The following is a 24,332-nucleotide window of genomic DNA, read 5'->3' on the forward strand; positions in this document are numbered from 1 at the left end:
ATAGACCAAGAGACCGTCTCTATGCAACCTCAAATGTTTTGGTGAAAACTGAAGAAAAAGGAGAGTTAGATATCTAGATAAATGGCTAAAATTTTAATTTTCTATCTGGTTATTTGGCATCCTGAAGGTATAATCACGTTGAAGGACTTGGCAAAGTGTTTTATAACTGTTGCTTCTGTTCAACAAATTTTCTTAGAAATTTAGTTTTGTACATTAAGATCTTGGGGTGTAAAATGTGGTTATTTTGATGTATTTGGAGGATCCACCTCAACCTTAAAATCCATGAACGACCATCATACAATCATATCATCAGGAAGGCTGTCTTTTGAATCAGTAAAATTTAGTGACGGCTTACTTTCTGTCTAGATCAGCCAGCAGTGGATGCCACAGAAGGTAAATATTAAAAAGAACACTAGCAGATACTATTAGCAATTTTGCCAACCACTTTCTGTGAATTGGCTCATTTAATCCTACACTAATCCTATGAGGCAGGTATTATTACCGGCCTGGTTTTATAGATGAGCAAACCATATGTCAGAGAGGCTAAGTAACGGCTTCAGTTAGCATGCAGCAGAGTCAGATGAAGCCAGGCAGTCTATCTTGACAGTCCAAGCATGCTGACATGCAACTCTTCAAGGACTGTACATTTTCTTTGGGAAAAAAATATACATGTATGCATGATACAGTTAAATCACAACAAAAGGGGCTGTGAGATCGATGGTTTGAATGAGTCTATACCACAGGCTCAGTTAGGTAACACCACCGTGCTACAATCAGACCAGATTCAAGACACAGTGACTCTTGAGGTGATCCAAGGGAAACTGAGCTCCATACAAGTAACTGCAGACGAAAACATAAGTGTGTGTGTGGGGGGAGGGGTAGAATTTATCCTTGAATCTGGGAGACTATATATATGGACTCTCTGCCACCTAACGCTCTGAAGTTTCATTGTGCAGGAGGTGCCCATACCTTTGTTTTAAAGTAAAAGATTTCCTCAACGCAATTTAGTTTGTCTTACAAACAAGCAGCTGGCAAATTGAGGGCATAATACTGCATGCTAGAAAGAGGTATCAAGGTTGGTAAATTCTTATTCCTATCTACCTTATGTTCCTGGTGCCTCCTGGGATTTTATTTTCAGCGCCTCAGGATGACTTTTTGGTGCTGGATGAGTTTTATGTTAGGGGGTGTGTGGGTGCGCGTATATGTGCTCACATGTGTGCACCTGAGTGTGGGGTGAGAGAGGAACCGCCGTGTGCCATGGGGAGATGTACATGTGTGCCATCTGTAGGACCGTACTGCAAACCACGCATCCCGGGAGTGGTATGAGGAGGGATGAGTCAGGCCGGGAATAGCATTTCCTGACTGCCCACACATGGGCGGATTGCCAAAAGGTTTTATTTTATTCTCTAGGTTCTAGCCTTCAGATTCATATGAAAAGATGACTTTGCTGGAAGGAGCTGGTGATGAGATGTTCTTTATAAGAATTAGAATGATTAATGACAAGACTCTAATCTCCTGAGGGCAGGGACCACAGCAGTTTTATTCACCAGTGTACACCAGCATCTAATACGATACCTGGCATGAAGTCAGGACCCGATAAATATTTGTTGAATGAATAAATGAATAATAAATGAATGTAATATTTTTTTATTGATTGGATCAGATCCTCCCAGTGAATCATTGTTCCCTTGGGTCACAGAGAGGCTGGCAACTCAGATTGCATTAAAACTGTGGGTATTTTTAGAAGCTGGGCTCTTGGATCCATTAGCAACCTGCTCCTGGTATTTTCCGAAGTGTGTGTAGCTATATAATTCAGTCAATAAGTATTTATTGAGCATTATGGTTTGAATCCTGTTTAAGGGGAATTGCAGATGGTGCATTGAACAAGGCAAACCAGTCCTTGTTCTCATAGAGCTTACATTCTTATAGGTTAAACAACATAATAAATAAGTGTATAACATGAATGGTGGTGATAAATGCTATGAAAAAGCAGGGAAAGGAGAAAAAGAATGATGGAGGAGCACTAATTATACAGCCAGTCCCAACCACCTTCCCTGGGAAAAGCATTGACCAAGACCTAGAATCAGCTGAGGATTTTATGAGGCCTGCCTCTACCACGTTACACTAAAAACTTTTAAGGACTTCAAGGGCACTCAAATCATAAAGATTTGGGGAAATCATCTTCCACTGATTGTTCAGAAATGTATTCAATGAGTTGGCTGGTGGGATACAAAGATAGCAAAAATGATAACTGTGTTTCCCCGAAAATAAGACCTAGCCAGACCATCAGCTCTAATGCATCTTTTGGAGCAAAAATTAATATAAGACCCGGTCTTATTTTACTATAGTATAAGACTGGGTCTTACATAATATAATATAATATAATATAATATAATATAATATAATATAATACCGGGTCTTATATTAATTTTTGCTCCAAAAGACGCATTAGATCTGATGGTCCGGCTAGGTCTTATTTTCGGGGAAACACGGTAAGAAAGAGCTTCTAGAGGAAACGATGAAGGGATTATAATAATCAACATGTTTTGAGCACTTGCCTTGTGCTGATAAGCACTTTTTATGTTTATCATTTCAATTTATCACCAAAAGATTCCCATGCAATAGGCACCATTCTTATCCCCATTTTACGTCAAACGAGGCACAGAAAGATTAACTTGACAGAAGCCACTCAGCTAGTGGATGGAAAATCCAGGATTGAACATAGGCAGTCTGACTCAAGGGCTAAGTCATTAAATTGTCCACTTATAGAATTAAGGACACTGTGTCTAGAATCCAAGTTTTTTAGCAACTAATATACACTTTATCTTTGACAAGTATAATGAATTATAGAGTTTCAGTATTTGAGAAAAAAATTTTAAACAAAGCTACCCAATCTCCCACAAAACAATACAACATTCCATCAGGACCTTTCTTCTATCCCTTGAGTATAGCAAATTTGCTCCAGCCTACAGGGCTTTATGCTCTGCCTGGAATGCTCTTCCCCGGGATCTTAGTATGGCTGGCTCTTTCTCACGAGTGAAAGCCTCAGCTCAAACATCCCTCTTCAGAGACGGCTTCCCTGTCCACCCTATTCCTGGGAGCCCACCATTCCCTATGTGATTTATCCTATTTTTCTGTTCTTCCCAGTCCTGGTCACCATTTGAAAGTTTGTGCTTAATGATGTCTACTTGCGGTTGGCTGGTTCTTCTACTAGAATGCAAGCACCATGAGGTCAGGGGCAGTGGTTGCCCGGTTTCCTGAAATTTCTCCAGACCCTGATCTCAGCCTGGTATCTCCTAGGAGCTTGAAAACACATTTGAATGAATAAAGGCTGTCCCTGGGGCCTGCAGACTCAGCTCCCAGGGGGCTTTACTTCTCAGAGGATCATGCTACTGGCAGCTCCTGCCCACCATCCTGCGCAGAATGAGCATGTTCTGTAGCAGCCAGGTGGAAAAGGCTGCTGCAGAACATTCTGCACGGGAGGCCCAAGAAACACTTGCCAAGAAGCACCCAAAATGAGCCGTGAATGCACGGAGGGCTGCCCAGGAGACCAGGTCTGAAGCTTGTTTGCCAGGAGGCCAGTGTGGAGCGTAGTTCTGTAGTCAGGTATATGCAGGCCATCGTTTAAATTGTATCTGAATCTCCCCGTGTAGGTCTTGCTTGATTTCAGTTCCCACCTCACTTTGCATCAAATACTTACAATGGTTTATCATCTCTCTTCCCCCACCAGAACATAAGGTCCATGATAGCAAGGATCCATCTGTCTTTATACCCCTGGATGCTCAATGTCTACAGCCATGCTCAACACATAGTAGGTGCTCAAGAAATATTTAATAAATGGATCAACAAATGAGCCAACACTCAGTTGTGTCTGTAGACAAGGGCTGGTGGGAGAAGAGAAGAGAGCAAATGTGTACTGAGTTCCTGCTACGTCCCAGGCACTGATCCAGCTGCCTCAAACATGTCTTATTTCATCTGTTTACCCTGTGAAGTTGCAAGCTTTGGGAGCCGAATTTTTAAGAACCTAAAATGTATAGAGTGGAAGATGCCTTACTTCTTTCACATTGTAAAATCAGGTTTTGCTGGGAAGTGGTTCTTTAAATGAAGGTTGGGTATCACGGGGATCCTCAAACTTGAATCAATTCACCGAGGTCTGTGCTATGACCTGGAAGTGCTGTATCAAATAAATAACTTTGTCTGGTGCCCAGAGCATAGCTGGGGATCAATAGAGAAGTGTAACGAAAGCCTTGCCCACTGCTTCACCTATAGAATCAATTCCGTTTATCATCTCAGTTTGAATTTCTCTGAATAGGAGCCAAAAATACAATTTCCAAACAAGACTGGAAATGAGTTCAAATGACGTGAATTTGGAGGAGGCTGCTCCCAGCACGCACAGCAAGCTTAGCCAGGGTCAGTTAGACGAGGAAGAGAGGAAAGCAAGTTGGCAGAGTGGAATGTTGGTGATTGGAGCAGGAGCAATTGCAGAAGACACAGTTCAGGCACTATCTGACCGCCCCGAATCACCAGCTCTGAGCTCTGCACAGTCGAGGTTAGTCCATTGCTCAGTGGCACGGAAGTAGCACACGTGGGGGACCCCGTACCACACACCCTAGTCCTGAATGACCTTGTTAGGTACCCAGCGTGGGGAAGATAGCCCTTATGAGAACATTCTGGAAGGTTTAATACCAGAATCTTTTGAGCTGATTCTGTGTGGGGCCAATTTCAAAGAAAAATGAGCTTCCTTTTAAAAACTGTAAAATAATAGTGCTATTACATATATTTTGCTCAGCCATTGAAAAGTACCTGGAAGCTGGGTCTCTCCTGAGAGTTTATCAAGACATATTCCTGCAATGGGAAAGGAAGTAGACTCTTTGCAATGTATTCTTAAGGGCTTTCCTGCCCTCTTCTTTAAAGACTCTCTCCTCAGGTCAGTATTTCATTTGAACATATTATAAGATTGTAGGAATAGTCCAACAGCTTTCTAAGGGGTACAGAGGCCAAAGCACCACAGTGCAGCCACAGGATGGGTTTCCGTCCCAGCCCTATACCAATGAACTGTGTGCTTTTTGGCAGGTCACTTAATCTCTGCAAGATGCAGGGTGGGGCTTTTAACAGGACTGGGATGTCTCTTTCAGCTCTGGCTGCCTGGTTTGATGCCCACTGCCAGGACCAACTGGGTGCTCTCCCCCAATCACAGGGTGCAGCAGCCATTCAGAAAACTGCTCTGGGCACTGGCAAGGGCGGAAGTTCATGTCTTCCTTTTGCTTCTGAATTCACCTCTAGACCCTTCCTTTCGTAGGTCTACAGCCTGAGCCTCAGAATCAGGGTGTTTATGAACAGCGCACCTAATCCCCTTTTCTCCACCAACATCGCTCTGTGATGCTAAGTCTAGAGTTCCCACATCTTGGACTAGACATGGAGGGAGGAAGGAAACCATAAAAAATTCAGTGATGTTGCTTGTATCATTTTAGTTTCTATTATCCTAGGACAGTGTTTCCTGGAGGGGTTCCTGGAGGAGCCCCAACACGCACTGGAATGCTTCTTGAAAATGGGGGTTCTTGAACCCCATTCAGCATGTAGTGATAAACAGTTTAGGGGGGAGTGTGCGAGCCCCAAGCACTGCAGATAATCCTTATGTATGCTTACGTTGGGAACCACTGTCCTAGAAGAAGGGAGGCCCAAAACTTGTAGATCACTCCACTTGCCTGCTGCGGCCACCGACCATGCTCGCCACCATTTACTCAACAAAGATACATCACCACCTATACGCACCGAGCACAGTGATGAGCGAAAGGTAAAAGCAGCAGCTATCAGGGAGTCTATGGTCTAGTGAGGGGAAACGGATGATAAACAAATGCAGATAAACAATACGTTTTACATTTGGTGTTCTACCCACATGCTTAGACATTCTGTCATCTGGGTTATAGGACCATGAAAATATGGAATAATAATTAAGGTGGAACATGGTTTCCTAACCTTTGCCCATTAGACTGACTTTTGGTCAACTCTCCCCTGAGTGGGCCACCTTGTTGTTTATATATGAATATATACCACGGAGCATATGTACCATTCTATCTAGAGGCTTTGATGCAGCAGCTATTTCCTACTGAATAAACATGATCTGAAAGCATTCTTACTGGTTTTGTCCTAAAAAAGCCTTTCTCTTCCTTCTAAATATGCAAGCGCTATGTCTGAATGAGCAAACGCACCCCATTTTTCAATGCCTGGAATGTTTACTGCCTCTTCAAAACAGAGCATACAGAGCATAGTGTGTTCCTGCCATTGCTTGTTGAGAGTAAAAATTTCTTTGTCTGGATGTCAAGACAATGGACAGGTTTCCGTGTTCATAACACTGTTCTATTCAGACACAAATATACCTGGAGGAATCTGGCACATACATAGAGCCACCTACAAGTCTACTGTAATCCAACCATAAAAACTGACTTTAGCAACCACTTATCTCTGTTTTGCATGATCAGCTCCTTAAAATATGTCCATATACCTTTAGCCTTTCTAATCTAGTCTCATAGCAGTCAGAAGTGAATCTATTCATGCTGCAAAGATGGTCAGTTCCGCGTTCCCCACCCCAATTTATACTCTTAAGGAACTTCCAGTTGCTTTTTGGATTAAGACCAAACTCCATAATTCATATCACAGAGACACACAGGGTCACACCACCTACAGCCTCATTTTCCACCATACTCTTTCTTGGTTTCCTGCTCCAGTCACACTGGCCTTCCTTCCTGCAGGACCTCATATTCACCATGACCCCTCTGGTGACAGGGCCTTGCAAACATGCTCTCCTTTGCCTGGAAAACGCTCTCTCTGGTTCTGCCTAGTTCAGTTTTACTCGTCCTTCAGATCTCAGCTCAAGTGACACTTCAGAGAAGACGTCCAGCTCTTCCTACGCATTAGAACACCCTCGGAGACCTTGTTCTGATGTATCATGTCCTCTCCATGCAGCATTTGCCACAGTTTACATTTATTTGATGAATTTACTTGTCTTCCATCAGGGCAGGAACCATATCTATTTTGACCACTGGTGAACTTATTGCCTAGCCCCTATCTGACACATAATAGAAATGTTCTTTATGTGTGTGTTTGTACTTTTTGAATAAATGAATTAAGAAATAAATAGCTTCCCTTGCAAGGAGGTTTACTGACTACTCAATTTGCTCCAAAAATTTCTAGGTAGGTGACATTCCCACGTACCAACAATACGATCCATGCTTTCCTGCACATCTTTATAACCATACATTGATTTGCCTCCTGGTCGCTTTTCCTACTAACTGCTTTTGCAGACACTTGTGAAGATAAAGACCTTGGCCATTCCAGCCCATCGTTTCTCCCAGCTCGATCTGCCAGTGAAGAAACAATGACTCAGAAAACTAATGGGCCAGTCTCTCTAATGATGCTGATGATTTCACTGCCGGTGATTTTTCTATTAGATTTATAAAATTGAGTCAAAATGAAGGAATTGCCTTGGGGCACAAGTACCAAAGACAAACAATGAATTCAGAAACACAAATCAGAACAGGACTGACCAGTATATATGATAAGCAAGCTCCAGTAAAAGTGATGATAGTTTGAAAGAATCAAAGAATGAAACACAACTTTTTTTGATGGGAACTTGATGGAATAGGAGGAACCCCGGATTTGCAATCAGACCTCCTTCGTGTTACCTCTGTACGACCTGGATAAAGATACTGTCACAGCAAGTCCAGAGACCATCTATTAAGTGGCCACCAGGCACTTTCCACTCAATGACCTTAATCCTTACAATAAACATGGAAAGGAAGCAGTATTACCTCCATTTTACAGTTGAGAAAACAGGCACTCGGGGGATAAATAACTTTCCACCACATTTGTAACTCTGTTTATCTGATTCCAAAGCCAAAGTCTTTTTCAACTAGACATTTCCTCTCTCCAGTCCTCCTGGTGTGTTTACCTGTACACGGTGCATACTGCCACGCAGAATTGCTGGGATAATTATTTCCGTGTAATAATAATAATGCGTGGAGAGTGCCTGGTTCCCAGTTGGCTTTCTTAAACATTATTTTTTGTCCTTATTTCTTATCAACTACTAAGTTCCTTACAGATTTTACTTGGAACTCCTAAAAATGGGTTACCACTCTCAGCTTCTGATTTAATATGGGAAACTCAAGGGGGAGACATACTTCACAAAGCACCATCACTTAATCTCACAGCAACACCACCAGGTTTTATTAAATTCCCACTTGACTCCCACTTGAGGCACAGCAGGATTAGCCAATTTCCCAAGGGACAGCAATGTCAGAAGAGGACCAGACTCTAGCTTCTCCCTCCACTGGCCCAGGATTCTTTCTATCACCACATCACTCAAAGTGCAAAAGGCAAAAGTTAATTTCTGTTTACATATTTGTTGCCTGTCTTTTTGCACTATGGGATGTAGCCCATGAAAGCAGAGACTTCTACCAATACAAATCATATTAATAATAACCCCAGCTAACTCTGACTGAGCTCTTAACTTATACTGGGCACCACACTATATACTTTGTATGAATTATCACATTTACTCACCAAAGCAACTCTTTGGTATGTGCATAGTTTTTGTCTCTCTTAGATGACCACGCTAAAGCCCAAGAACTTGAATGACTTTCTCTATATTAGGTGGATATTTCAGCTGGTACCTAATACAAAAAACTTAAAGCAAAGTCATAGCTACCATGAAGCAGACATATGCTCAGTAGAGTTCCACTGAATGTGTAAGTGGATGACACTGACCTTGAACCTTTCCAGGACAGCCACTTACCTGCCAGACATCAGAGGTCTTGACCAAAAGCAACCTCTTCTCTGTTGCAGGATTTTACTCTGTCCAATTTCGAAGGAATCCGCAGTTGATCAATCTCTTTCTCCCAGAGCTCTTCCAAGCTTTGAATATACTTCTCAAGGCTGACCGTTGTTTATCACAGACTCAGGTTTCCCTCCCTGACTGCTAATGAGATTCACCTGGAGATCCTTGAAAACTGGGATTCCCGGAGCCCACTTCCTCCCAGTGATTCAATAGGGCTGGAGACAGCCCTGGACATTTGTCACAGGTGATTCTCATGCATAGCCAGGGTTCAAACCTACTGCTACAGTTGTGTGTATATGCCTCTCTCTCCCCTGCCAGACTGTAGTAGCTACTTAAAATAGGAATGAGTCTTTTTCATCTTTTAAGTTCCCGTGTGCTGAGAACAATACCTAAAATATTGTAGTCAGATAAGAGCCTGGACTCTGGAGTCAGGCACTCTGGGTGCAATCCCTGACCTGCCACCTATTAGCTGTGTGGTTTTGGGTAAGTTACTGTACCGTTCTGTACCTTGTCTCATTTGCCAAATGGGAATAATTAACTACTTATCTCATGATGTTTTGTGAGATTTATGTGAAGTCATAACTATAAAGTATTTAGCACACTCTCGCATATAACAAGCCCACAGTTAGTACTTGCTATGTAGGGAGGAAAATAATTTAATCAGTATTGAACTATTAATGCCTATTTGTGACTGCTGCTGTGATAAGTGCTATGGGCAATACGAAAGAAACAATATTAACTGAATATTCACAGGCATTATGCTAGGGGTTTTACAAACATTTTTTCACCTTCACAAGGATATTTTGGTATGTTATTATTAGAAAAAGAAATATACCAGTTCAGTAATTAAGTGTCACTCAGCAGGTAATTATCTGTGCTGAGACTGGAACTCAGGTCCATCTGGTTTCAGAGCCCATTCTTTCCACTTTATTATTAAGAATTAATATAAACATTCATTCATACATCTATTCATTCAGTCAACAAGTGTGTATTACATGCTTCCTATGCACTAGAAACTGTTCTAGGTACTGGACATATAAGAATGAATAAAACAGAGAAAGTCTCTGCTTTCACGTGGCTTACATGCTATAGTGTGAAAAAGACAGGCAACCAATAAGTAAATGGCTATATAACATGTCAGGTAAAGATAAGTGCTATGGAATAAAAATCCAGCAGGTTAAAAGTAACTGGGGAGTGTGTGTGTGTGTGTGTGTGTGAGAGAGAGAGAGAGAGAGAGAGAGATTGGTTTTAGATAGGAAGGCCAGGAAAGTCCTCTCTGATGAAGAAACATTTGAGTGATGGATACCATAAGACATGAGATTGGATTCTGGATATTTTTAGGAGGTTAGGCCCAGAGGATTTATGGTAGAGTTGGAAGAAGGATATGAGAGAAAGAAGGAAATAAAGGATGACTCCAAGGTGTTTTGTTTGAGAAAGTCGGAGAATAGAGTTCTCCTTACTAAGCGGGAGAAGAATGTTGGAGAAACAGGTTTTTCTTGAGAGGAAAGTAGGAGTTCTGTGTTGAGATCTCTATTACGCATTCCAGTGGAAATGTTGGGTAGGCATTTGGATGCACAAGTCTGCGTTTTAGGTGAGAGGTTGGAGCTGCAGATATAAATTGCATGGATGATACTTAAGACCATGGGAATAGATGAGATCACCTAGGAGCAAGCATAGATTGAGAAGACTGAGCCCTGGGCTCCAATATTTACAGTTCAGGAAAATAAAAGGAAGCGGCAGGGGAGTCTGAGAAGGACTGGCCAGTGAGGATGAAGGAAACAGAGAGAAAGTGTGGGCCCTGAGAACAAGACAAGAAACTCTTTCAAGAAGGAAGCAGAGACCATCTGTGCCAGTGTTGCTGAGAGCTATAGCAAGAGGAATCCTGGCCGAGGCTGACTGACTAGATTCGTCACTGACGAGGTCGTTGGTGAATCTCACAAGAGCAATTCTGGTGAAGCGATGGAAATGGCAAATCAGAGGAAAAGAGGTGGCGACTGTGTGTAGATGACTCTCTCAAGACATTTTTCTGAAAAGAGCAGGGAGTGGGGCAGGAGCTGGAAGGGGATACAGAAACATGAGATGAATATTTAAAATGAGATGATCTACAGCATGGTTGGACTGCAAAAGTGATCCTGCAGAGAGAAAAGATTTGGTGATAACAGAGAGGGGACAAATTTAGGAGTGAGGGGCTTGAGTAGGGGCCAGGGGTGGGGTCCAGCTCAGGGGTGGAGGGCTGGCCTGAGAGGAAAGCAGGGGCAATTCACCTAGTGTACATAAAAATGTAAAAAATAAAAATAAAAAAACTTCAATGTAAAACAATGTAATATTTTTGTCTCACTTAATCCTTCCAACAACCCCTTCAGGTAGTGCAATATGATTTCCACATTACAGAGAATCACAATATGCATTTGGGAAAGGCTTTAAAAGTGGGTGTGTTTTTGTTACGATGGGAAAATGAGTAATCAGGGAAAGACGTGGATGGAAGTACACTTGATGTGGGCCTGAGAGTGGGTTGGTTCTAAAAATGGGGAAGGGGCTGAGAAGAGAAGTCCAAAAATGTGAACAATAAGAATTCCATAAATATGTACAAAGGCACAAAGTATAGTGATGATCCTTTCTTAGCATCTACCTCTGAACCAGACTGCATGGGTTCTAATCTTAACCCTTACGCTTAACAGCTGTGTGACCTTGCACAAGTTACCTACCAACTCTGTGTCTTGGTTTCCTCATATATAAAATGAAGATAACAGCAGTACTGACCTATTAGGATTATTGTGAGGGATACACACACCCAGTACAACTGTGCCGTTGCAAACATAAGCACTGTATGCTTTACTTATTATTGTAGTAGTATTATTTATGACATAATGATTTAGAAAAATGTATATATTTTTTTCGTGAGTGTGTGTGTGTAGACTTCCAGCAAGCCTGCTTTTGGATATCACTAGAAGATATTCTTCTTCCTTAAGAGTTTCCGCCTCTTGAAGGAGCATGATTGATACGGACAAACTTGTTCATTCACTCTCCCATCCAGTCCTTTATTTAAGAATTTCTTGAGCATCTACTCAGAGTCCAGCACTGTGCTAAGCAGGATGCAGAGACTGAAGACAAAAGGGCACAGTCCCTGTACCAAACTGCTCCTGAACCCCAGGAGACAGACATGTATGTAGACTGCTTCGATATAATCTCAAGGCTGTTCTCACATTGATACTCAGAAATAAATGGGCAGTGTAAAGGTTAAGAGCACTGATTTTTGATTCCGAGAGTTTAGACTTGAGTCTTACTTAGCTCTGCCCCTTGGCTCTGGGCAAGTCAGGTGTATCGTCATCTATAACATGGAGATGACGGCATTTGATACAAGAGAGTGTGTAAGGAGCAAATGCGATTATAGAGGCACAGCCCTCAGCACACAGCCAGTGCACCACAGAGCTGGCGGTGCTGCTCTGCTTCTCCCTCTCATTTCTTCTTCCCACTGTGATTGTGGTTTGCGTGACTCATCATAATAACTCCATCTTTGGAGCGGCTGAGGAAGGCTTCCTAGAAAGGCTTGGCTTCAGCTGAATTTTAAAGGACAAGCAGGGGTTTGCAGCATGGAAATATGACACAGACAACTCAGAGAGAGGAAATGGCACGTGGCAAGGCACACTACCCTGGTCCTTTAGGAAAAGAAAGTGCCTCCATTCTTTTGTTAGGTAGCCCCTCAAAAGGCCTTCCTGTGTCGGGTGCCAAGTTAGGCCCACTGGACGATACCACGTCAGGTTCCTCACACATCACTGGCTCTCTCATTTCTGTGGGTCTCCTCTGTCCTGTCTGGAGGAGTTTCTTTTTGGCTGTGATTGGGATTCTGTTCCTCTAATCCTGAAACCATTTTGCTGGATGAATCCGTCCCTACGATGGGGGAGGGAGTTCTGTGTTCCCTTAATGAGGTCCACAGAGGAGGGAAGACAGGCCAATTGTCTCCTCAAAAGCCTCTTTGTACATCAGCATTATTATTTGTCTTTTTTTCTCTTCTGTTTGTATCTTGTTGTTTCGAGTTAAAATAGAGCATGGTAATAAAACCAGTCCCCTTAAGTATGGCCACAGAAAGCTCCCCAATAGGCAATGGTTAAAACAACCTGCATTCATGTAGGAGTTAATGCTTAGCAAAATGTTTTTCACATATGTTTTTAAAATGTATCTATACCATAGCCTTGGCATTTGTCACCATCTCATTCAATAAAAATTTATTAAATGACTATGAAGTACTTGGTATTATTTTAGTACTGGGTATACAACAGAGAGAAAAATTACATGTGGGCCCTGCTCCCATGAAGCTTTCAGTCTCGAAGGGAGACAGAGGTTAACAAAACAGTTGCATTAGTCTATTCAGAATAGACAAACTAGAATAGGTGTTCTAGAGCAGGGGTGTCCAAACTGAGGCCCGCGGGCCAACTGCAGCCCGCATCCATTTTTAATTGGCCCGCAGCAAATTCCAAAAATATATTTAGTTTACTTAAATAAACCAGGTGAGGCAATACGTACTTCACCTCGAGGGAGTGGCCCGGCTGTTTGTGTATTTTACCGCATATGGCCCTTGGTGAAAAACGTTGAAAAAAGTTTGGACACCCCTGTCCTAGAGTAACACAGTCCAGTTCTTTCAGAGCTGTGATAGCTGAGGGTCAGGGATGGCTTCTCCGCTCAAGATGAGAGTTGAAGCTGGAATTAACAAGAAATGGGGCCGAGGGGAGAGAGAAGCCTCCTCAAAGTCTGTGGTTGGAGACAGAATACTGAAGAACCAAAGAAGGCCTGTGTGGCTGGAGACCAGGTAAGATGCAGCGTGTCTGAGGTCAGACAGGGGTCAGAATAAGTCAGGCCTGGTAGGGTGGGTTGGTAACATGATCATAGTTTTAAACATTATTTTGACTGCAGCGTGGAGAACCAAAGCTCTCTCTGATGGATGAAGACATAGGCTTGAGGACTGAGAGAGAAGGAAAAGGAGCTCGTGTTTGTGGGCTTCACATTGTTGACCTCCCCTGTGTAGGTACTCACGTGTCGCTATACATAATATGCTTAGATAACATCTTGGATATAGCAAGTGCAGCACAAGTAAAGTCTGACTACCGCCATCATCATCGTCATCACCATCATCACCCTGTGTATGGCCTTCTGAATGTATTTCTTTGCAACCAGCCAGTGTTTTACAATTACCCATGTTTTACAAATGAGGAAACTGAGGCACAGAGAGGTTAGACAACTACCAAAGATCACCCAGCTGGCATGTGGCAGAGCTAGGTCTTCCTGTGTTGAGAAAACAATGTTAAGACAAAGCTGCGAGACAACCCAAGTCTTTTAAGTAGGAGGGTTCCACTTCCTAAGAAGCCCGGGAATTGTTGAAGCTCTTAAAGTCATTCCAGAATTACTTTTAAGGGGATTGTTTGAGTTATTTGTACTTACTTGATTTTCACACGGACATATACAAATTATTCACTCTCTGCTTTTCCAGTTAAATAAAATACGAAGTTCACAGCCATAACTTTTCCAGAATAGACTACAGGGTGACATGATTGCTAATAATATAAAAAGAAGAATGCAAACTCAGATTCATTCTGACATATTTTTCTCCTCAAACTCTAAACAAGTGGACCTAGTGTCTAGTGACACTGTGATGTGTTTAAGGAAACCACTCACGACTAAAGACAATGTATACATTTTTTAAATGAATGTCTAAGAAAGTGTGTGGGGCAGGAGACTCAAAAATGGATGGCACCAATCATGTACCGAGCTTTATGGAGAACTTTAATTACCATGTTTAATTTTCAGCATCCTGGGAGTAGGTCTTTCTATTTCCATTTTACACATAAAATTGGGCATGGAACTGCTCAGTGACTTGGCCCTGCTTGCCTGCTTTTTAACTCACGCCTTTCCATTACGCACTGGTGCCTCATCCATGATATCAGCGTGTGGCAGATGCTATGATCCTTGCCCACTGTCTTTATTAGGTTTACAACACATTTAAAGACATGTCTCCCCACCCCCACCCCTAAATCTGGTGATAGTTGGTGAACCAGAGATTGTTTTTTTGACGTGAATAAAATAGGATTTTCATTGTGATGAAATAAATAACTTACATTTGATTAAAAAACAGTTCCAGGGAGCGCTTGTGGTGGTGTTTTGCCTATGCAATAGGATCTTTAGTTCAATTATTATACAAAACAGCAATTGAATAGACCAAGTATTTGGGTTCTCAAAGTCTTAAACCCGGCGGAGAGGACAGGGGACCAATCAGAAACAGTCATCTAGGCAGCTTCCTGCATGTGTTTAGGTCTTTTGTATTTGGAAAGTTCCCCTGGAGGTTTCTATCCATGACACCCCCTTTTTCTTTCCAATAAGCTTAAGGACTTACTAAGTCCCTCTGCATCGGGGGAGGAAAGATTTCGCAATGGGTCATGTCCTTTAGCTATCAGGAGAACTTTGAAAGGAAATATCCAATTAAAATAAAAAAATCTATGAAATATCAATGTCTATGAAAAATACCATCCTCAGTCTCAATTCAAGGGTGATCCCAAACTTCTACTCCCGTTTCTTGGAGGGTACTGATTGAAAACCACCTTATGGTATAGTAAATGCTTCTCTCCTTTTACATATGCAGCCCCCAATCCCAGGCTCCTACTCTGAGAATGAGAAACAAGGGCAGGTTTTCAGAACAGGCTGCTCATGAGCTCAGTTCCGGAAGAGTGTGCCTGGGATGGAGTGGCAGCCCCTCACTATCCTCAGTCCTCTTCAATCAAGTATCGTTTGTAGGACAACCCCAAAGGCTGAAAAATGGCCAGCTAGTGGCTTTTCTTGAAATTGCTCTTTTTATAAGGACGTGTCAGACCAAAAGAAATAGGCAAATCACATGGAGAAGATGCATGACCAGCTACTGACTAGAAATGTTGCAACCTGCATTGCTCAGTGGAAGAATGTTTACAAGGCACACACACGCAGACACAGAAAGTGCACACACACGTATGCACAGCATGCTAGGTTAGAAGGCAGCAGGACCGGGAACTGGGGACTGTTTGTATAAGGCTCAGCTCTCCCTCGAGTTAAGGCACTAACTTAGGACCCCCACAAACCACATTTCCAGCAAGTGCTAAAAGTCAGCTGTGTTCTTCCTGCTCTGCAAACCAACTACAGACTCTGAGCAAACCAATCCAACAATCGGCACTCCACAGTCACGGAGTGAGCTAATTCTATTTTGCTAATTGCTTTCTTGGACAGGTACCAAATTATGAAACAGATAGTGACAAAACCGAGAGCTTGGGTAAGTGTATGTGCCAGCACCTACAGAAAATTCTTTCCTTAACATTAGTTCCAATTACTTGTTTGCATGTTAAGCAGAACACGGGAGACTGGCAAAATATTTCTGAATTTTTTTCTAATCAGCTGTATCAGCTTTGAGATCACCTTTGCAATATTATCCTGCTCTTCAGAAAATACTTCCCTTGCTTTGTAGAAGACAGACTGATTCTAGAAGCAGATCTAAGTCTGTCAGAGCCAAGCTTTTGCCAGGAACGACAGTCATCTAGTAGCTTGAGAAAACAGTAACGGCTGAGCCTGTGGGAAGTCATACACCAGCCCACTTTTTCCCACCCACCCAGACACTCTCCCTCTCTGGTCTGTACCTTCTGTGTGGCAGCTGGAAGAGAGGATGGTATTCGGAGGTCTGAAGATGTAAGGCAGGTAACGAGAGAAGCATTTCATCTTCCAAAAATAAAAAAAAAGAATAATAAAAAATAAAAATCTAAATAACAAACCAGTCTCCTGAATCCATGAGGATTCTCTCGGCCTTTAAAGCTGGCTACATCACCAATATGTGTATGTAGGTTCTCTCCCAGATCTGCAAAGCTGGGAAGCCCGAGGAATAACTGGAGCTGGGTCCCATTTTGCCATCAGCGCCAGGAAGCACTGCCTTACATTTCTGCATGCAGCTCAAACTCAGAAGCCCCCAAGCAAGCCGGGATATACGCTCTTCATTGGCTGCAGCTCCTCCGAGCAGGATTTGCTGAGTAAGTCAGTCCTGCCTGTAAACACACGCTGAATTGCCCTGCCTGAAACCTCTACCTTTTCCCGTGTGGTCAGTTTCTCTTTTAGCAATAGAAATCCAGCAGGATACGGGAGCAGTGAGGATAAGTGACCATCTCTTATTTAGCTGAAAGATCAGATGAAACAAAGACAGCATAGTGTTCCGCCCTGGAGAGGGATGGCTGTTAAAAGGAGCCACCCGTAATGCCATGGGTCTCAGGAATATTAAAGTACAGTGCAATGAAATGGGTCTCTGTCCTTGCTTAATCTAGATTTAGTTCTATTTTTTTTTTTTTAATACGAAACCCAAACAATAGGACCATTTATCATTTAGGTGAAGCCAAAAGCTGGATTGAGTAGTCGGTGACAGGGCTAACACAGACAGATTCTGTGTTCTATTACAGCTTTCTTTTTCTCCCTGCTGTCCCTCACACTGAGGCAACAACTTGGTTCAGAGTTATGCTGTACACATTGAAAGCCACAACACAAGAATAGAGACTAAACCCTAGAGAACTGACCCTTCACCAACCCGTGTACCCTGAAAGCACATGAAAACATGCAAAAAGTTAAGTCGATCCAAGGATTATACAACTTTACCAAAACTCCCACTAGATGTCACATGAGAGAGAGAGAGAGCATGAGAATATTAAAGGACATGACCAATTACCAGATATAAGTAATTGGGGTTGGGGAACTGGTTTGGCTTTGACCCATGAAATCGTCATGACTTTGGACGACTTAGCACTTGAAGGCCAGCACAGGCATCAGCTTGGGGTTTTATAAGTTCCGTCAAAGACACTATTGTATATAATGAAGAGAACGAGGCAAATGTCTTTTGTGTTGCATTTGGAGGCACAAGGAAATTATTTAAATGATCTTCAAAAGAAAACTAATACTTCCCCGAGTGGGATTTTTAAAACTAAAGTTTAATAAAACAGTGTGCCTTGAAATCTGGTAGAATTAGTTTTAAACCTGTATGGGCTCTCTTCTTTACAAAAATATTTAACTTAGCCTTGGAGAACTGTGCTCATCTGCCCCAAAGAGCAAAGACTTAGAGCCATAAAGTAATTATATTGCCAGTCCAGGCCGCTAGAATGTAAATCGACTCTTCCACCAATATGCTCTCTCTCTGACTTTCAGACCATTGTGACCTGATGACAACTCCTCATAGGGACAGGACATTTAGCCTATCTTATAACGCATCACTTCCTTAGACCCAAAGACCTAGCAAGGATGGGCGAGCCCAAGGAAGGTGCTGTTTAAACAATGCCTGAATGGCCTAGTTTGGTTGTGTAATGGCAAACTCATGACAGAAGACCAGATCAACAGGAGTCTTCCTGATATATACCGAACATCTAACCTCTGATCAGCAGCAAGTCTGAGTGGAAGGAGTGTGGGCTCTGGGGTCCATCCGACCCAAGTTTGAATCCCAATGCATCCATTTACCAGTTGGATAGATACAAACAAACCTTTAACACCCGTGAGACTTTGTTTCTGCATCTACAAAATGGGAACAGCAATAAGGTTTTCCTCATGTACTCTTGGATGAATTGAGACAATAAACATATGAGGCACCGGGCACATTGTAAACACTTGATAAACTGTCACTACCGACGCTGTTTTTACTGTTGCCTTTCTCTGAGGTTCTGTGGCCATGCAGCCACCTCAGAGCAGTGAAAAAGCAGGTGCTAGGTTAAGAGGATGCTACTGCAAGCAGACACCAGGGTTAAGCCTGCCTTTGCTATTGACTGACTGTGTGACTTTGAGCAACTTACCCTCTCTAAGCCCCATCACTTATCTAACAAAGAGAATAACAGAATCGTATACAATATTGTGAGGGCAAAATTGGATGGTTCCTATGAAGGGGTTAGCACAGTGCTTAGCACAATGTAAGTGCTTCATAAGTTTAATTGCTATTATCTGTAACATTAGTATCGGCCTTTAGTATCAGCCTTATAATCACAGTATCATATTGTATTTACTTGTCTTGTCTAAATAATGAAATTGTGAACTTCTTGAGGGAGATATCAATGCCTAATGTACTTTTGTATCCCTCGTGCCTCACTGAGGTCCTGGCACAAAGCAGGTACTCAATCAATATTACTTGAATAGGTGAACAAACGAATGGATGAATATGTATGGGAGACCACTTTTGAAAGATGTTTCATCCTTGTTGTTTGTAGAGGTCCTTTTGAGCAAAAATAAAATGAATCCGAACCCATCATAAAGCTGGAATATACTATTCAAGCAAAAATATGATGGAATTCATGAACAGACATGCTTCAACTCTACATGGTTCAGTCTTAGATAAACAATAGGCATTTAGTAAATACCTCCGGAGTCAATTGTAGGCACTTAGTAAATACTTCCTGAGGGAAAAAATATATTTACAATTATCCTCAAAGAACACAGCAAAAAAAAATAAAAAAAATCCTCAAATCCTAAAAACAACAACAGCAACAACAACAACCACTGCCTCCTCCGTTAGGAACAAAAGAGCAATGAAGCCAGTACCCACGTTCCAAAGAGGCCCCTCCAAACCAGCCAGCACTTCTGGACCTCAATGAAACCGTCTTCCCCCATCCCAACTTAAAACGACTGATTTTAGGCCAGGCCGATGTACCCTCTCTACCTGGATGCAGAATGGGCAAAGGGCAAAAAGAACAAATGGGACACTTTGTCGGACAGGCGATTCTGATGCAGGTGGCTTGCACCGCACCATTTTCACGGTTTCACTGAGCTTTTGCATATTTTTCTTTGTGGTTTTCTGAACAACCCTATGTTATAGAAGAGAAAACAGGCCGAGAGAGTATCATCCTTTATTCAAAGACAAACAGAGGAGATCCAGTGTTTTTGCACCAGAATCACCTGGGGGAGCTTGTGAAGAATGCAGATTTCACAGCCCTCAAACCTATTGATTCAAACTCTTCCGGGATAGACCTAGAATCTGCATATTTAACAACCCAAGTGATTCTTACTTTCAAGTTTGAGAACCTCTGGAGGAAGGTATTAATTTCATGCTTTGGCTGGAAGGGTCAGGGTAACAGAGTTTCCAGGTACCCTTGGCCTAGATCGTTTGCCTCCCCACTTTTGTCCATCAGTTTCTGTTGCCACCCTGACGTTACATCAGGCATTAGGCTGAGTGATAGGGATACAGGATAGAAGATACCTTCCCTGTTCTAAAGTAGTGCATAGTCCAGGGAAAAAAAAGGACTAACAAACTATTCTAGCACAGCATCACAGAGGCTGACAGCAGGAAGAGGTTCTGAAAAGACTCTTTGGGGTCACAGAGCCCTGAATGGTCAATGTTAGAAAGCCATGCTTTGGCATTAGGCATTACTTACCAAAAGCTCCTATTAAAAAGCAATGATCTTACTGGGAGGCATAGCAAATGAACAGTTAGCAGTCATTAACTCCATAAGTGGAATTAGACTCTGATATACCTAATGTCCTCTCAGATAAGAGCAGGCTCACCAGGAGAGGAAAGAGTCTTTATAAGGAGAGGGGAGTCTCCAAGGCACTGGCAGATATGCCTGGAGGGAGGTGCCCGAGCAGAAACAGGTCTCTGAAAGAGAAACCAGGAGCCTAGGAGAAGGGAAAGATAAAGGTGACCTATTTTGGGTGCCATGTGAGAAGGGCCCTGCAGCCTGGCAGAGCCCAGAGACAAGAAATTCCCCAGATCACTTCCACATGCCAGGTTCTGACATCCAAAGGTGAGGCGGGGGAGGGAGGGTTGAGGAAGCAATTAATTGGGAGATTCTTGAGTGCTGTACTATGGACCAGGCTGTTCCAAGCTTTTCTTTAGACTGACCTTCTGGGAGATCAGAAGCCATTACTTTTATTTTTCAAAGTCCCAGCTGGAGCCCTTGCCTTGGGGACAATGGACTTCGGGCCTCCCAACGGCCTGTTCCCTCTGGTGCCATCCCTGTTGCCTGCTCTCATTGAAGCCCAACTCTTATGACAAAGGGACCCTGATTCTTCTCTTCTATCAAGTTCTTACAACCTCCTTCGGGGAAGTTTCGTCATTACAGTTTTTCATTTTGCAAAGAAGGAAACTAAATCCCAAAGGTAAAAAAAAAGTTAGCTTATTTAAGATCAGTCAGGATGAGCCTGCCTAGGTCTTCACGTGCAACCAAACAAATTTCTATTAATTCTTCAAGTACTGTATTAAGTAAAATGTCGCATCTTCAGGGAGAAGTTTCTTAGTGCCTCGGGACTGGGTAAAATCCCCCTACTATAGACTCTCAAATACCATCCTCCCCTTTCCATCACTCTTTCATTATTGAATATATTTATTGAATATCGGTTTATGCCAGGCACTGTACACGGTGCTAAGAAATCAATAGTAAACAAGATAGATAAAATACCTGCCCTCTTCTTTGATTATAAGCATCATTCCTAACACGTAGGGCCACAGTGAGGATTAAATCATTCATTAAAATGCTTAGAATTCTGTGTGGCATAAAGTAAGTGCTATTCAATTACATTGATAACTGCTAGTAAATATACAATTCCCTTGCCAGACTGAGTAGCAGGAGGGTAGAATTTTGATTTTTCTCTGCTGAATCTTGAGGGTTAGGTTCACTGCCTGGTGAATAATAGGAATTCAATAAATATGTGCTGGATTGAATTGAGTTGAACCAAAAAGGAGAATTCTGACATAATTTACATCACGTTCCTCACACTCTCCAGCCAGTGTGTGACATTCACAACTTGCTACATTTTGATCGGGAGAAAGCGCAACCTCTTTTTGGTGAGTTCATATATCCAATCATACATTGTAATGTTTTTAGCAGCTATTAAATGCTTAGGCATGCTTCTTGATGTTGGAGATACAACAGTAAATGATATATTGAGGTTTAGTTCATTGAGTTTATATTCTACAAGAAGGAGATAGACAATCAACAAGTCAACATTATATCAACAAGGCTATTTCAGATGGTGGAAAGAAAATAATGATCCAGCAATTCCACTCTGGGTATGTATCCAAAGGGAAAAAAAAATGCTAACTCAAAAAGACATATGCCCCCCTATGTTCACTGCAGCGTTATTTATAATAGCCAAGATATGGAAACAGCTCAATGTGCATTGAAGGTCTACTATTTCCAAGACACAGTGCCAAGGATTGGGGGAGCAGAGGGGTGTATAAGGCACAGAGTGTAAAGGGAGGTAAGAAATAAAGAAATTAAAAATATGAATATATTACAGATTACAGAAGGACCAGAAGAGAATAACAGATAAAGTACAGAGTAGGGAACTCACACCTAATTGGGACATTGGGTCAGATTCCAAGAAGACTTCCTGGAGTCCTGGAGGTGGTGGCATTTGAGATAGGCTTTAAAGGACTGGGAAAATTTGAATCTGTAGAGATGTGAGTGGGAAGAACGTGCTGGTAGGAGGTAATAATTAAAGCAAAAGTTTAAATGTAGGGAACCTCAAAAATTATTAGAGGGGACAGTAAGTACTTCTGTTTATGAGACTGTCTATATAACACCTAGTAAAATGTTTCTTAGTGCTATTTTACGAACATGAAAATATTACATTTCCTTCAATTTTTACTATATAGTTATTCACAACTCACATTCACTCTTTCCCCTACTTACTGTAAGTTAAGGGAACTGTAAAACAAATTTAAATATATATGGCAGATTCTGATGTTTATGTTTGGCTATGCACTAATTAGCTCTTTGGAAACAGTGGACGTCCACCTCTCTTGTCCAAGCTGGTCAACAAACAGCCCAGTTATTCAGTCTGTGTAAAATCTTAAGGCCTTTGTAAGAAGGAAGCATTTCAAAGTAAATCCAGAATGTGTTTCCAGTTCCTCAGAAGGAACGGCCTCATCTGCTTCCCTCTTGTACATCTCTGGGTTTTTAATTAAACCATGAATGACAGGAAAAGCAATCAATATGCTGAGATAACAACGCAGATGTTTTTGGCCTTCTCTGACTCTGACACCTACTTTGGCCTTATTCCCCAACACTCCTTCTTTTTGGATAGATGAGAACATGGGAGGATTTTAAGGTAACCCAGCCCATGACTCCAGGCGACAAGATCTTAGCTTCTGCTCCTTAAGCTACCCGTTAGTGATACAAGAAAAGGCATTGGAGGGACCGGGTTTAATGCCTTCTCTGGACAACACTTTTAACCTCAGTTTTCCCTTGATTGAGAGGCCACCATAGTACACCTGTCAGGAGGTGGCAGGGGAGGAAACATTCTACCTGTCGCTCTTGAGGTCTGGAGCAAGGCTTGCTCATTCAGTGAAGCAGCTCCCCTAGGAGTGCCACCGGAGTTCTGTTTGGCCTGCAGAGTATTTATTTGTAAATTCAAACATCATGCTTCTCAAGGGGCTCTGCACTCACTAGCCTCTCTGCCTCTGGAGAGACTGACACACGTAGATTCCTCCTGGTGGTTCCATGTGCTTTGCTTTTACAGCAGGGGTTTCTCAACCTCAGCACTACTGACACTTGGGGCTGGATGCTTCCTTGTTGGTGGAGGGAGTGGGGCCAGGGTGCATGTGAGGGGGTGAAGGATGGGGTGGGGTCTGTCCTGTTCATTGTAGGAGGTTTAGCAGCCTCCCTGGCCTCTATCCACTAGATGACAGTAGCAAGTCCTCCCCACCCCAGTCGTGATTACAAAAAATATCTCCAGACATTGCTGACTGTCTCCCTCTCCTTCCCACACACATGGAGAAGCACTGCTTTACAGAAGTATGGCCTCAGAGACCAGGGTTGGCGTAAGGACCACATTCATTGCACACAAGTCAGCATAATGTGGGCGAGTACGGCATTTTAGTACAAGAAAGGAGAACTAAGTCTCAGTTTTCTCACCTCACTTCCCCACAGATCGGGTGCATAAATCCTATGAAACAATATTTGTGAAAGTGTTTTTGAAAATTTTAAAATATAATGGTGTTGCCATTTAGTCTTAGCTGGTTCTTCAGGCCACCACTGACACTGGCACATTGAAAAATGGCAGCTCTCTTCTGCAATAAATAATTCAAATTTGAAGGAATCTCATCAACCAAGTTTCCTGACCGGGAGTTGAACTAAGCAGTAAGAAACACCCTTCTTGCTCCCAGAATGAATTTCCTTCAAGTCTCCTGTCTTATTGGTCTTTGCTGATTGGAAAGCTGGTGTTCATTCATGCATGCATGCATTTATTCAACAAATATTTGCCAAGTACCACCATGTGTCAGGCGGTGCACTGGGCACTAGGGATTTTTAAACAACTTGTAGCTGTAGTACACACAATAGATACAGCCCTGCCTTCATGGGAATTCCTGTCCAGTAGAGGAAACATACAAGGAGTAAGGATGTTATAATACATTTGGCAAATGCTGTGGTGGATAATATCCTGGACTTCCTAGAAGGGCCGCTGAGCTTAGAGCTCAGGGTTAGGGAAACATGACTAGGAGAAGTGAAACCCAAGCTGAGATCTGAATGATGAGTAGAGC

General features: G+C 42.4%; 1 protein-coding gene across 3 annotated transcripts in view; it reads right to left on the bottom strand.

Moving 5' to 3' along the window:
• The window catches only part of PPP2R2B (protein phosphatase 2 regulatory subunit Bbeta), a 391,849-nt gene that overhangs the window by 353,472 nt on the left and 14,045 nt on the right, over positions 1-24,332 (bottom strand). Inside the window, exon 1 of one of the 3 annotated variants that reach the window (XM_019739121.2) lies at positions 16,480-16,903. The exons of 1 other annotated variant lie outside the window; for it this stretch is intronic. In XM_019739121.2, coding sequence (XP_019594680.1) covers positions 16,480-16,553 — 74 coding nt within the window. In that variant the 5' untranslated portion in view covers positions 16,554-16,903. Of the gene's footprint in view, positions 1-16,479; positions 16,904-24,332 lie in introns of those variants that run through there. One more of the 3 variants, XM_019739122.2, reaches the window with a different exon arrangement.

Source organism: Rhinolophus sinicus, linkage group LG10 (assembly GCF_036562045.2).
Source record: "Rhinolophus sinicus isolate RSC01 linkage group LG10, ASM3656204v1, whole genome shotgun sequence".
NCBI classification, from domain to species: Eukaryota; Metazoa; Chordata; class Mammalia; order Chiroptera; family Rhinolophidae; genus Rhinolophus; species Rhinolophus sinicus.